The sequence below is a fragment of the Manduca sexta genome, unplaced genomic scaffold (assembly GCF_014839805.1).
Source record: "Manduca sexta isolate Smith_Timp_Sample1 unplaced genomic scaffold, JHU_Msex_v1.0 HiC_scaffold_2630, whole genome shotgun sequence".
In the NCBI taxonomy this organism is placed as follows: Eukaryota; Metazoa; Arthropoda; class Insecta; order Lepidoptera; family Sphingidae; genus Manduca; species Manduca sexta.
In genome coordinates this window covers 715-17,407 of record NW_023593614.1, presented here as the reverse complement: position 1 = coordinate 17,407, position 16,693 = coordinate 715, and the positions used below count along the sequence as shown (strand labels likewise).

The following is a 16,693-nucleotide window of genomic DNA, read 5'->3' as shown; positions in this document are numbered from 1 at the left end:
AAGGCGACAGCCTAGCTGGTTGTGGAACGGATTGTCGAGACGAATGTCCGCAGGTTCAAATCCCAAGGGCACACACTTCTGACTTTTCTAAAAAAATATGTGTGTATTCTTTGTGAATTATCGCTTGCTTTAACGGTGAAGGAAAACATCGTGAGGAAACCTGCATGCCTGAGAAATTCTCTATATGAATTTCGAGGGTGTGTGAGGTCTACCAATCCGCACTGGGCCAGCGTGGTGGACTAAGGCCCAAACCCCCTAAGTAGTAGAGGAGGCCCGTGCACAAAGAATGCACACATATTTTTTTAGAAAAGTCAGAGGTGTATGCCCTTGGGATTGCCCGTGGGACAGTATATAATACAGGACTGATATTATTATTATTAAGAAACCCATACCAAAACACTATTAACGTTTATGATTGTTACAGGCGGACATAGCACATTCGGCGAAAGGATACGAGTCAGAGGATGAAAACGCGGGCAGAAAGTGGCAGAGGGCCAGCGACGAACGTCCAGCCAGTAAGACTACCATGTACTCAAAGCAGGTGAGTGCAGCATCATTACAAACATCAATATCATCATTATCACCGTCATTATCGGTAGTCTTTTTCAAAAATTTGCGAGTAGGCCTCCTTCAGCATTGTCTTGAGAGTGCAGTCAGTAAGAATAGGAATTGTTTTGTAAATAGGTAGAGAATATATTAACATATACGCTTTAAACCTAATTGATATTATATTGAACATTTCATATCCTCGATATTAAATTCTGTTATATATAATTCTTGAGTTAAGTTTCAATATCTTTCGCATTTTATGAACGGGGAACGATAAACTTAAGCTTCTTATAGGCGTGTTGCTTCAGGGCTGTGCCAAGTCACGAATACTTGGAATTCTAACACTGAAAACTTGAATTTATTGGAAAAAATAATATAATGATAAAAAGATTTTTTATTTTACTAGCTTATTGCCTACACCTCCACCCGCGTAAAAGTTTTTCCTAGATAAATATATTTCTGGGATAAAAACTAGTCTATAGCACTAAGGAGTAATGTAAATAAAAATATATTTTTTTTATAGTTTCACGAGTTGTGAAATTGAAACCAAAATCATATATCGAATTATAAAAATTGTGAATGTTTCCTGAAATTATTAATGTAATTACGAACACGTAGATCATAGTTATGCATTTTGACACAGTCAGGTTCTAATGGTCTGATTCCTAAAACATGTGTTAAAATAAAACTACTTTTCGGATTTTATCGCGGTTTTAATATTTTAGTTTTCCCCGACGTTTTAAAGACTTTGCAGCCTTCGAGGTCACGGAGGGGAACAGAAATAAAAAAAATTAAATAAAATTCCGATCCAAAAATTTCCTTCATTTATAGAAAATCCCCACAGTCCTTGAGTAAAATATCTGTTTGTCCTAGAAATACATTCACGCGGCTGTAAGAGAGAGTAGGCGCCAGTACATAATAAATTTGATGAGTACAGGTGTGCGTATCGAAAATGGATATGATAAATGATGCCAATGTTGATGATGATAGTATGAAGGATCGATAGGAGATTACATTACGCATTGATAGAATTTGATGGAGAGAGCTATAATCACTTTCAATATTGATAATTGCTTCTGTTCATATCAATTGGAGTAAGTGTTTATAGCTGAAAATATACGTTTTGTATTCATCGAAGCAGAATTAAATACTAGTGGAAGTACAAACAATAATAAATATACAAAAAATATTTTAAATGTCGTCAAAGTTCATAGCGTTTTACAATGCAAGCTAAATGGTCTGCGAACAGCTGATAAAACCATTTGGGCGTACGCTGTGAAAAGTTAATCTTGAAACATATTGGGGCATCGACGTTTCGAAATGTAAAATTTTATAATTCTGTCGGAATGATGCTGAAGAAAGAAAATTTTCGAAGACTCCGCAAATACATTTTAATATATTATATTATTATACGTTTTTTTATGTTTGAATGAGTTTTATCAAATACTCATGGACAATAAGTTATTATAACTTTTATATGAATTCCATGTATCTTTAATTATACTTGCTTTTTTTGCGGACACTTTAAAGTGACCCTACTACACGTAATGGTAAGTGAAGTGGGGTCCAAAAGAATGTCGACTGACGAGAAATGATTACCCCTCGGCAGTCGACACAATTATGCCGGCCTGTTGGAACCGGATATACACAGGTTGATCTCGGAACGCGACACACTTACCTGTGCCACTATGGCGGGTTTTAACACCTTGTGTACGGTGGTCGCCATCCGGGCGGATATAAAATATACCGTACCACTAGCACCTTGATATTATTCTAATGTAAAAAAATCTACACAGAAATTATAATAAACATAAATCAGTTCCATGAACCTCTGTTCGTATTATTATATTACTTCGGATAATTTGTATAGCTTTGTTACTTTCTATTGTATGGAAACTTTAATTGCTTGTCGTTTCGCAGGAATTCCGAGAACAATACTGCATCAACAACAAACAACTGGATCTGCTGGAATTGGAGAAGTCCAAGAAGGATAAATTCCTCGGATGTCTCTCCCAATATCACATCGAGAGCCCCTGTTCGAGAGCCAATAGGTAGGTATATTTTTAATAGAATTGGTGGAAAGAATGTAAACTTGGATGATATAACATTCTTCAAACCTATTTATCGTAATAATAAACAATAAATTATCAAAGCTGTTTTGCCAATTGAAGAACCAGAAATGGGAGAAGTTTTAAACCTTGAAGATAATAATAATTATATCAGCCCTGTATTACATACCGTCCCACTACAGAACGCGGACTTCCTCTACTACTGAGAGGGATTAGGGCCTAATCCATCACACTGACCTAGTGCGGATTTGCAGACTTCGCATATCTTTATTTTCAGATCTATTAACTAAAAAATAACAGTATCTAGAATACAAAATTTGAAATACTAATTAAAAAAAATTAATAAACTTTATAAAAATTAGCATTTCAATTTAGTGGAAAAAAAATGCAGTTCTCGAAAAACGAAAGTTAGATAAGGCAGTTTAAAGAGTGCATCAATTATGGATCATAGTTGGAATAGTTTCTATTAATATGAATATAATGCCTCGATTATTAAACTCAATTAGTTACTCTAACTTAGACAAATATATTAGAAGCAAATAAACCATCCACAAACACTGAAGTTAATCCAACGAAACAATTAAAATGATGACTTACAAAGATTTATCCGAAGAGCGAAGTATAAGGTTAAAATCTTAATTGGAATGGATCAGTCGGATTAATATAGTAAGGTTATACCAGCGAAAGCCAATTTAATATTTTAAGAATTATCCAAGATTTTCATTATACAAATTTATCGCTTGGGTGTATTGTTTGAATGCCTCGTTCGGACAGGGAAAATAATGCCAACATACTGAGTTCCAAATATGACTTTTAATACACAGAACACTACAGCATTAAGTAATAAATAAAAAAAGGATAGGCTCAAGTGTACGAGCCGCACTCGCGCGTCCTTCCACCCTGGGAGAGGGCTATTAGGGCACTAAGGGATCGCGGGCGATGAGCGCTGGCGCAATTCGTAAGCTTTCGAACGGGGTAGGAGAGTTGATGACACGTGATGCCTCCGTACACTATGGTGGCGCGCTACAAATTGTATTTTTTTATTTTTACAGAAAAGAGCTTTAGGTAATGTTTTATTTTGTACATTTAATTGTCACGAAGAAATATGTTTTGCACAGACATTATCAAGCCAATATTGAGATGTTGCTTCAGCAAATGTCAGTTATAGTATTGTATTTCTCGACAACAAGGGCCCTTATTCTGTACGATAGTGTAAACGCGTAACGCGGCCGTGTCATGTTATCTTCGAGAAATGTGCGTGGAATGGTATTCTGTAAGCCAAATTTCTATAGTCCTAAACATGATGCGTTGTGTTACGTGCTTGTTACTCACTGTCAAAATAACGTGCGGGATAGAGAATAAGGCCCAAGATGACAGAATCTGCGTGTCGCCTTATGTAACTTCCATACACATTTTATTACTACCGAATACAAATACTTTACTATGTAAATTGTTTAACAAATAACCAAACATTAACATTGCATTAAACAAAACATATTATTTTGTTGACAATTATTGTATTCCGTTTACATTCGATCGTTATGAATAACCTAATTCATATTTTAGTCAAAAACAAGTAACAATGATGTGAAATTGGAATCACATATCATTAACTGATAGAACAATGGAAATAAGTAGGTCGGTATGCGAAAATGAATTTAAATATATTTGCATTATAGGTACTTTTTAATAAATTCACATAATTATTGCGTTAATAATAATAGTTTGTCTAATATGAAACTATATGGCATAAACAAAAGTAATATCCCACTTAGAATGTGTCAAAAAACATAACACGACTGCATGTCGTTTTATTGTGGTTGGTTGAGAGACTAACACGTGACTGACGCATTGGTCTATCGACCACACATAACGACTTACGATTTGCATTTTTTTGGACATTGTAAGTGAGCTGAACATTTAAATAATCGCGGAACAAACACACACAAAAAAACATGCAGTCGAATTGAAACCTCCTTCTTTTCTTGAAGTCGGTTAATAAAAAATTACTCTGCACGCCAAAGCTTATACTATACACACACACTCACGCCTTTTATCCCCGAAGGCCTAAGCAGAGGCACAACTGGTCACCCACTTTTCGCCCTGCATATACTAGAAAAACAATACGGTATCTCATATCTATATACATAATATGTATTATAACAAGCACCAACAATCATTTTTAACAAAACCAGTACGAAAATGTATACTGATATTTTTCATTCGGTTATTCTCAAATATCTAGAATAAGTTAAAGAAAACCATGACACTAGAAATAAAGAAAAAGGTATTTAAATGCATAAAGCTGATTTGTTAGTGTTTGTAAGATGAGACCCAAAGTAAATAGCTTTTATTGCAATTGCGTCAATATTTGCAACTCTTGGCAAGGACTTTGTAGATGTTTGAAGCGTGTTGACTAGAACCACTTTGAAAACCAAAAATACAATGTATTTTGGTATTTATTCCACGCGGAATACAGTTGTAGCAATTTTTAATGTCCTATCTAAAGATATGTTGTTTTTAGTGGAAATTATGAAGATGTAAAATCTAGTATTGGATATCACAAAATACTTTTTCTTTTTGCTTTTCGCTAAAGTAGTCCTACATAAATTTAGGTTCGCCAGTCATAAAATTGAAGTCATAATTGAAATATCTAGTACTGGATATAACAAAAATCGCTTTTCGCTAAAGTATGCCTACGTTAATTGGGTAACTCTGTAAAAGTATTGAAGTCATATTTCAATACTTTGACTATAATTTTCTATTTATAAAACGTAACAATATCTTTACTCATGTTCTTTTGATAGTGTATACATAAATATAATTATAATGTATTTGCCTCAAGATAGATAAATTATTATTAAAATAAGTCAAACCCCGTTTTGGTAGTTTGCATACATTAATCAGGGTGTACTTGAATTAGCGCAAACGAATGTCGAAACGTTTGCTAATATCTAGGAGGTAATTCAATAAAGGGCAACGAGGGAGCCTTTGTAATTTATTTAAGACTTTATTAATGCCGGATATCGTTAAACCTGAAGACGGAAATGCCGTAATAAGAAATTGGGTATTAAAAGATTACTAAAATATTACTTTGCGTTATTTATACACTTAATATCAGTCAGGTCGTTTGATATTACTTCTTAAAGATATCTTAGGAGAGTTTAAAATCCCTTGTCTTTATCCTGGTCGACGGAGTACATAGCCTACATTTTATAATTAATATTGTGGTTTCGCTAATACTAGTTGAAACACTGGAGCCGGTTGACACATTTCCCCAGATACTAGAAAAAAAATACTGAGAATCCTTTCTTTTCTTCTGTGCCTCAGCCGTTTGAGCCTCCTCAGCCCATTGAGGCATTTCATTCATGATTCCTCGAAACCGCTCACCTATTAAAGCGGAAAAATTGCGAAACGTTCATAAAACGGTTGAATACTTTGTGTGACCGAAATTGAGCTTCCCTTATATTACTTTCTTGACAATCCCCAATTCGGCTATTACCCAGGTTGTTTCCATGCATAAGGTATGAGCAAACTTTTGCTATCAGCATTTCACGTATACCAAAGAAAATATTGTTCCCTGGTTGCTTAAGAAATAAGTTGCAAAAATTAACTTTCGTTTCCTCTGCTTCAAGTAACATGTTTCCGTTTCCATAATTATTAGTGATTTTTGAGATCTCAAGTTTGTTGAGAATTCTTTGTATTTATTATAAAGTTAATTGCTTTAGTCAATTATTGTCCTTGTTTTAACAACTGATTGAATTATTGCACTAATCAGGTACTTGTATTGTTTAGTATAAAAAAGATTTTATCAACAGTAATTATAGGAAACATTGTATTATTTTTAAAGAAAAATTTATTTTCAATTCTAGGTAAAGTATAAATAATATATAATTTAGTTCAAGCTAAGTTGAAATCTGACAAAAGGAGACCAACTTCACACACTGTCCGAGTTACGAATGCAAGTACAGTGAATTTGATGTCGGCACAATTTATTTTATATTTATATGACCCAATATTAATATTAAATAATTCAAATGAAATTAGGAGCGATAACATTTATACGTTTGTGTTTTTAAACTCACAATAAATCTATACTATTATATAAAGCTGAAGAGTTTGTTTGTTTGTTTGTTTGTTTGAACGCGCTAATCTCAGGGACTACCGGTCCAAACCGAAAAATTCTTTTTGCGTTGGATAGCCCTTTGTTCGTGGAGTGCTATAGGCTATATATCATCACGCTATACCCAATAGGAGCGGAGCAGTAATGTCTTATCTCAGGAACTACCGGTTCGAACTGAAAAATTCTTTTGTGTTGGATAGCCCTTTGTTCGTGGAGTGCTATCGGCTATATATCATCACGCTATACCCAATAGGAGCGGAGCAGTATTGTCTTATCTCAGGAACTACCGGTTCGAACTGAAAAATTCTTTTTGTGTTGGATAGCCCTTTGTTTGTGGAGTGCTATAGGCTATATATCATCACGCTATACCCAATAGGAGCGGAGCAGTAATGGCTAAACTCAGGAACTACCGGTCCCAACAGAAAAATTATTTTTGCGTTGGATAGCCTTTTGTTCGTGGAGTGCTATAGGTTATATATCATCACGCTATACCCAATAGGAGCAGAGCAGTAATGGCTAATCTCAGAAACTACCGATTCAAACTAAAAAAATATTTTTGTGTTGAATAGTCCTTTGTTTGTGGAGTGCTCAAAGTTATATATCATCACGCTATGACCAATAGGAGCGGAGCAGTAATGTCTAATCTCAGGAACTACCGGTTTCAACTGAAAAATTCGTTTTGTGTTGGATAGCCCTTTATTTGTGGAGCGCTATAGGCTATATATCATCACGCTATGACCAATAGGAGCGGAACAGTAATGAAACATGTTGCAAATCGAGGAAAAATATTAGTTTTGAGAGCTTCCGTTGCGTGCGTTGCGTAAACGGTTAAAGTTATGCAACAATGATGTATGACGGGATTGTTCCTCTTAAAAAGTTCTAAAAAATATATTATAAAACAAAGTCCCCCGCTGCATCTGTCTGCCTGAACGTGTTCAACTCAAAAACTACCCAACGTATTAAGATGAAATTTGGTATGGAGACAGTTTGAGTCTCTGGGAAGAACATAGGCTCCCGGGAAACTACTACTTTTATAACGGAAAACTTTAGCCTGGAAAACTTTATAACGCGGGCGGAGCCGCGGGCAAAAGCTAGTTAAATAATATACGTAATAATCCAATTCTATAACAACAAATAAATCCGAGGAATATATAAAATAGCAAATCCCTTTCCACTAGAAAATATTATTCGTATCTTATTGGATTATTTGATACTACCTGAAATTCACAAGTAACCTTTGAAATTATTATACCGGTGTACTATTTCACACAGAGATGAAAACCTACAAATTATATTTTCGATGTTTATACATTATATAGAGTATGTCAATATTATGTAAATACTGTATAGTTACAATATTAATGGTTATGCAATTCTTAATAAAAAAATAAAGCTCTTCTTAAACCTTAATATTATGTGTGATCTGTGTTAAGACTTATGGTAAGATCTTTTATGAAACCAAGAACGATGATTTTTTTATTGTCACGGCCAAATGAGCCAGAAGCGAATACACCTTTCTGAAGAACTGGTGAAGTATTTTGTACTTTAGAGAAATAATTTAAAGCATATAATACTATAACATAGACGTTATTTATGGCATTAAGTAAATATTCACAGCTAAGTAAAAGGAAAGGCAAGCAAATAGTAATTCAATTGAAATTATAAATACAATAAATATAATCATCGAAAAATATTATACGGTAGATGTAATTTAATTCACTTTCTGACTTAATACAGTCAATAAATTCCTTTCCTATAACGAAATAGCTTTTAATAGGAAAACAGAAAGATTATTTCAAATTAGTGGCCACCTAAATTGATTTAGAGATAAACTGAGCACCGCTGGGGAAAAGTAAAAGTAACAAATTGGCCATTTTATTATTCTGCTCCCTTGTAATCTTATTTCCACTGTAATAGGAATGAATGTGCGTCAATCTAGTGTGTCCGGCCTTTATATCCTTATACGACTTGTGCTGCTACATTTTTAAGTTGTAATTTGGTGTAAGGAAGAAAAAATCAAGACACTTGAAAATAAATTTCAAAAAATATTTATGAAAGAGAAATATACAAGGTCATTTTGACATCGCGTTACTAAATGAAACCACATACTTATCTACTTAGAAACAACACTTCACAATAAGTTACTTGAGCCGTAGTAATAAAATAAAAAAGTATCAGTTTCGGACAAAATAAATATTAATAAAAAGTAATTTTAATTTTACGCGCTCTAATGCCACTACTACTACTCTAAGAGAATTCATTGAAATGGCATCATTATACTTTCAGTCAGAAATACACGCCATATTCGCATTAAACTACTAAATGATAAAAAAATCTGAAAACTAAAACCAGGATTTTTGGTGAAAATATTCGTTATTAATGGATGATTTTTTGGCACAATGTCAGCAAAGCTGAAGAGGAGTATGTGGTTTCATTTAGTAACGCAAAGTCAAAATGACCTTGTATATTATTATTAATAACTAGGTATTGTTCGTGACTTTACTCGCGTCAAGTATTTCCCGCTACAAAAGTCCCTAAAAAACTGTATGATGCCAGTGCCATCTATTTAAAAAATCAGAGTAAAACTCTTAATTTCCCTTGGGAGTACGGAATAAAAATCCTATGTGTTAACCAAGGACACGGTCTACCCGTAGGCAAAGTTTCATTCAATTCCCTTTAATTGTTTTTGCGTTTACCTCTCACAAACATCCAAACATTTTCACAAACTTTATAATATTAGTAAGAAGTAATTTGAAGTTATATAATGAATTATAATATCAGCCCTGTATTATATACTTTCCCACTGTTGGGCACGGGCCTCCTCTACTACTGAGAGGGATTAGGCCTTAGTCCACCACGCTGGCCTAGTGCGGATTGGTAGACTTCACACAACCTTAAAATTCCTAGAGGGAACTTCTCAGGTATGCAGGTTTTCTCACGATGTTTTCCTTTACCATTAAAGCGAGCGATAATTCACAAAGAATACACACATAATTTTAGAAAAGTCAGTGGTGTGTACCCTTGGGATTTGAAACCTGCGAGCATTCGTATCGGTAGTCCGTTACACACCCAATTAGGCTATCGTCGATTAAATTGAAGTTAATATATTATTATCATTTACCTACTTCCTAACTCTAACATTCTGCTACTGAATATATTTTGATTTTAGTCATATTTTTGCTTGGTTGGAAGGTGATAATCTGTCTAAAAACCAAATTAATTTCTTCTATTATATACAAATAAATAATGTATAGTTTCTATTCTATCTCTAAGCATAATTTCTGAATAAGTTATATAAAACCTCATTTAAATTACCCTGTCATAATTTTACAAATAAACATAAAAAAATTCTATTACATGACCTAATTTCGTACCTACTTAATCTTGTTTCTCATTTGTGTAAATCCACGTTCCCATTTCCATTCAGCCTACGAGCTTACGGTCTGGATTTAATTTTTTCCATTCGGTAGGTGAAATACGTAGAAATGTCTGTTGAGATGAATTAGACACTTCTGTGAATTGACTAAAGGGTTTGATGAGATTTAAAAAATATTTTTAAATTTGTAGAGTGGTTTATAATTTGTGTTAGTACTGGAGGACATAAAGATTTGAGTGTTTCGTGTTGGTCATTGGATTCTGGGAATATAAGTTTAAAGAAATATTTAGTCGTGTATATTTTTTATTGCTTTGAAGGACAAGACTACACGACCGCCTATAAATAGTAGAAACACAATCCAGCACCTTAAATTACAAATTATTATTTTGTTTTCCCCTGCGCTCGCCATGTTAAGTCTTATTACGTCCAGTAGTTACGCTGGCTACAGTGTTCTTCAAACCGGAACACAACAGTAACTACACACTGCTGCTTGGCGGCAGAAATAAACATTGCCGTGGTACTTACCCAGGCGGACTCTCACATCTGAGAGAGCTACCAACAGTCTCAATTAACTGAATTGGGTGTTTCGTAGTTGCTGATCTTTTTAAAAAATATTTAACGTCAAATTTATTTTTGTCGTTCCTTGTGTTATTTGAAACAAATATATAACTTAATGTGAAAGTTAAGGTGAATCATGTTTCAACGTAAATTGAATCTTAATTATTTGTTTCAGAGCATCATTTCTATCCGTGTGCGTCCGCCGACGTGTGCCCTCAGATGAGAATCTCAACACCGATTATGCACCCATACAGCGGTATCCCAGGTAATATAACTTATTTCAATAAACCGCGAGCCCTTATAATAACTTAATGAATTATAAAGCTATAAAATATTATCCATATGAGCAAAATTAATTTTACTACCTTTGCATATTTTGAGTTGGAATGTTTGTTGGATGTAAAATCAAATACCATTGAACAAATTTGGATTAAGTCTAACACATAGATAGACCGAGCCCAAATATAAAAGTATTGTCCTGGTGAAGTACTGAATGTAGATTTTACTCCGGGAAAGCCTAGTCACAATCCTCATCAAACATTTGTCTAAAGGTTTGGCCAACCCACCCCGGCACCGCCCGAGCTATGCGCCTACGATGCCGACCTGGAATGCTCATACTTCCGTCGACGTCCACGGTCGGTGTGCAGCCAACCTGACCCCAAGCGGTATACATGGATGCCTGAGGACGAAGACTTCACCCGGATGGAGTGGCCACAGTGAGTGAACATAAACGATAACGATTTGGTAATGTTTTATATTTGGTAATATTAAAGACTAGTTGACCTGACAGACGTTGTCTCGTCTTAACTATGAATTTGCAGCGCGCATTCTGTCAATCGCTCACAGTTATTTTAAACAATTGACAGTTATATAAAATTAATATTTTCGTTAAGTTTTCTAAAATTTTCTAATTTCCGCGCAATTTTTTGAATTTATTCTTTCATAAGAACCACTTCCTTACAATAACAAACACAACAACAAAAAAAATTGTGAAATCGGTCCAGCCGTTCACGCGTGATGGCGTGACCGAGGGAAATAGGGATTCATTTTTATATATATAGATTATACAATATATCAATTGATTTTGTAAGGTCTTTTGGGTACCAGTCCTACTGAATAGCGACGTCTTACTCTGACGCCTTTTTATTTGATTACTGGTAATGGTAAATGATTTTTATTTGTATCCCTTGCAATTGCGAGGCTCCTCGCAGCATTAGGCCCTGGATAATTGCCTTATTCGCTATCCCTAGGACTGCCAAATCCAATGCTACTGATCACGCATTTACTGTATAATTTTATTTATATTCCAGATTCTAAAGTTCTACCAGCTGTATGAATACATTGATCCTAATATCAATATCAAAAGGAGATGTTGTGTCATTCAAAATCTCATTTCCACTTTCTCATATAACACCAACAGTCTTGAATCGAAATCGTATAATTCTTCCATCTCTGCATTCAACATTAATTTTTTACTTCAATTTTAAATATTTCTCTACGAAATATCATTTTGACGCTTCATTTTTATGAGATGCGACCAAGCTGTAATGTCTGTTTCGTTTTATCTTCTTGCTACAGTGGGTACGGAGTAGGGACGTATTTATTTCTGTCTGATATTTTATGCATTTAACTTAATAGGTATCGTATTTGAGTAAATGGTTCGTAGATTTTGTTGTGAAAGGCAATTGTCTCTTTACTGCATTTAAGATAATTTCATATGAATAATTATCAATTTCTAGGTCTATGGTTGGTTATCTCTTTATTGATTAATTTAGATTTTAGAGTAATAAGTAAGAATTAGAGTTTTCTTTATATTATGAATTAAGTATCTAGTAAACTTTGAATATTAAATAGGAAAATTATATTGATTACTAAGTTTTTTCCCTAACAGCTGCGCCGCGTTAAGTAGTTTCCTGGGATAAAAATTATTCTACAGCACCCGAGAGTAATATAGCTTCCTAATAGTTAAAAATAAATCGGTTTCAAACTAAGAGACAAACTCTTCAGCTTTATATATTAGTATAATTCCAGAAGGTTATTTTGAATACTTTTGGGATAAAAGATACAAAACTATTGACCTTCGATAAAGCCAACAAATTTCTTTGTCCAATGTTATATTTAGTTTACATGGTACTTACTGTTAGGCACATTATTTACCTAAACACAAATAATATGACGTTGAAAGAATTATTTCACTTTATTTATTGAACTTTCATTACTCCAAACATTCGAACACAACGATGACATTTCAGATCAACAAAATATATTCATTAAGAAGCGTATTATATGGAATACGAACTTCTTTAACTTTGTGACAGCACGAACTTACCACATACCACAGGTATATCGATTGAACTTAATCGAATTCATTAAACGAAGATCGATTTAATGTGATTTAAATGACCGTCCGAAAATATCTTCGATGGGAAATCAATCGCTCGTTTGTGGTGCAAATGGTGGACATAATGTTGAAGAGCAGCAAAATTTACATAGCCACGGAACCTTTATCTATACTCTAATTGATTTAACTTGAGTGTTTTCGATGTTTTCGCAAATAAAATATTAACGAGCGTTCCTCGCATAATGGAGCGTTGGGAGCATTTTATTTCCCTTTGTTTAAAGTATTGTGTTTTTAATTTTCGGTCGGAGTTAGGCACGCTTGAGATCGTTTTATTGTAAGCTCGTTTGGAAAGTTAGTCACATGTACGTTATTTATTTCTATGGTACACCAACAACATATATGTACATAATATATAAATTTTAAAACATCTAATGATACTGTAATCGTTAGTGGCTGATATGTATGTCCATTACAGGTATAAGCAACTAAACTAAATTACAAGATAAAAAAATACTAACTAAAAATAAATTTAATTATGTAATTTAAAAAGAATGCCAAATAATTTGTGGACATTTACAGAAAACCCATTGATATATTTTCCTGTTAAGTAAAGGTTTAAATTTTAATGACGTTTTCAAGATTCCTAAGACTAAAGGCAAAATGAATAGAAGAAACAAAGAAGAAACCTATCTACACAATTTACAACAAAATAGTAATACTATCAAATGAGGACAGCTAATGAATTCTGGACGCCTCTTATTTTTTCATCAAGTCTTCATTTCAGGATATACATTTTCATGTCAAGTACAATATTTAAACACGTAAAACGTTCATGTAACTTTTTATGTAACCGACAGCCTTCAGTCGTCTGGAAATGTCCCAAGCGAGTTACCTTTTCAACTTATTTTAGGGTTATAGCCATTTCTATAGGGAATAAATCTACAGCTAACAACTCGAGAATGGTAGAAATAACCTTTTTTTGATCTTTAATATCATTTAATTGACAGCGAAACCTGGGCAATATTATCTCTTAGTTTAACGAAATTCACGTGTTTTAAGCATTGTTTTCTACGTACAACCACAATCTACATACTAGACCATTTTGTAGTAGCAATTAGAAATAGTGCCTACGCATTTTTAGAGTTTTTCATCTGGAATTATGTATTATTACACCTGTAAATACATATTTGTATGTCTTAATATTAAAAGAATTCTTTAGCTTCTATCAATCTGAGTGTTATAAATTTAAATTTATCTAACAAACAGCAAATATACCATACAAGAACAAAGCTTGCTTACTGAATTACGTTTTCAATTTGCATAGAGGCTTGTAGACCCTTTCGGAGTGTGATATTATACGACGTATAGAAACCACATAACCGCAGTTTATAGAGTTGCCGAGGGTGTGATAAGTTTTGTGGCCGGGTTACAATTATGGTGTGTGTGCATAATGTTTCTTGTTTAGCAGATTATTATTAGTTTCACTAAATTAGGAAATATTATTGAAAATGGCAAGCATATCATGAGTTTTTTAAATAATAGTTATTGTTTTTTGTTTTACTTCTTTATAATTGAAAAGGTAGATGGATATATATATATATATATATATATATATATATATATATATATATATATATATATATATATATATATATATATATATATATATATATCTGCACCAAAAGGTTGACTGGAAAAGAATGCCTATAGCATTAAGTCCGCCATTATACATTTGTATATTAAGTGTAATAAAAAATTAATAAAGGGTAAGTCGTAAAAAATATCCGAAATTTTTATAACTTCGTGATATTTTGATTTCATCGTTTTGAAATAAGTTACAGAATCGTTTGACCACGTTCCTGTTGGGTATAATCTCCATAAAATTCTTGATCGTGTTGTGCGATGGTCTCTTTGAGCGTGACATGTCTTTGAAGTAAATAATTAATATAAAACTCTATGTAAATGCAGTCACAGAATATAAAGTTGTAAATAATTTATACTATTTACAAATTATGCACTAATTCCAAATGAAGGTTTCGATTGTTTCTAAATTCAAAAGGGTTTACTAACACTCAAATGTTTTAAACTCAAATCTGTCCAGAGTTGAAAGCCTGGATAATCTTCAAAAAGGTTACAATCCATCAGTAAACAGATACAAAATTAGACACTACAATATACAACTGATGTACATATAGTTATTTCTTATGTTTACGCGAATGTTAAACATTGAAATAAAACTATTTACAGATATTATCGGGGTTATTTATATTATTATTTTCTCCCGACGTTTTGAAGTTTTTGCAACCATCGTGGTCACGGGGCGGACTAATGTGGTGATCCGAAAAGTTAGTTACAATATCTAAGTCCATTTTTTTTTAAATTTAATTGTAAGCTGCAAATTCTTCAAAACGTCGGGAGAAAATAATAATATAAGTAACCCCGATAACATCCGTAAACGGTTTTGATGCAATAATGTACATATTTTCTTCTTTCCTTCCTGCCTTCCTGAACAATTAGCAATTTCTCAGAACTAACTATTTTGCTTCGAAATATGAGCTTTAGTTTTCCAAGTTGCATCGCTTCGATTTACCCATGTTTCTGAAATCTCTTTGCAATTCGTTTCATATTACGAAAGCAGAGATTATTTGCTCGATATTTGCTTCCACGCCAAAGTACTCTGTGTAATTTGTGGAGCTATCAGTAAACTTTGGTATAGGAATCAAACGGTAATATTTACCACAAAATAACTGGAATAAACCTCTTCAATTAGATTAAGATCTACCAACTACGTATATACCTCTCTTATGCCTTTTGAATCTTCTTTTGTGTTTGTTAGTCTAAAGTGTAAATCAGTTAATAAATGATTTTAATTTGCTAATGAACAGATGGATTTACTGTTGCTAGGTGCTATGTGAGAGTCCGCATATATAGGTACCACCGCAATGTCTTTCTGCCGCTGAGTAACAGTGTGTAATCACTGTTGTGTTCCGGTTTGAAGAACATTGTAACCAGTGTAATTACTCGATATAATAAAATTTAACATCCATGTCTCAGGATGGCAAGCGCAGTAGAATACCAAACAATATTTTGTAATTTAAGGTATTGATGGTGCTTTTACTGTTTATGGGCGGCCGTATCGCTTACCATCAGGAGAAGGGCAACCTCGTCTCATCATTCAAAGCGATAAAAAGAAAGATTGGATAACAAGGCACTTCTACACGATTATTAAAATTAGACAGCAATTAATTTAAGTAATGATGTGATTTTATTTCAGATCGGTAATAGAAGATAACGCGGGTTGGCCGCAGAATTATAATGTGGACCAAATCGCGTCAGTCGTCGCTGGTGGTTTCTCTGCCGAGGCCGCCTTCTATAATACCGTGAGTATATTGGTTCCATTTGTCTTTTCTAGCTTGAAACAAACACTCACGCTTTTCATTCTCAAAGTGATAGGCAGAGGCGCAACTAGTGCATCCACTTTTCGACATGTGTGTTACGTTCCATGATGTGATTATGGGCGGCATAGTTGTAGGTTGGTCCAGCTTTGTGGCTTAGAAGCATTGAAGCAGACACCTACACTGTACTTTACTTAAGCTTCGCCTACCAATCGACTTTAGGATCAATTTTTTCAAACAAATATTTTAAATTAAACATAAAACGATCCGCTAACTTCAACC

At 33.6% G+C, this 16,693-nt stretch overlaps 1 protein-coding gene across 1 annotated transcript; it reads left to right on the top strand.

The window, feature by feature from the left end:
• Positions 1-424: 424 nt before the first annotated feature.
• LOC119192334 lies at positions 425-16,396 on the top strand (the record flags this gene model as incomplete). Its single annotated transcript, XM_037446150.1, has 5 exons — positions 425-541; positions 2,470-2,600; positions 10,851-10,940; positions 11,227-11,391; positions 16,291-16,396. Coding segments are annotated over 5 exons (609 nt in total), but the record flags the coding sequence as incomplete, so codon positions are not given.
• Positions 16,397-16,693: the final 297 nt, after the last annotated feature.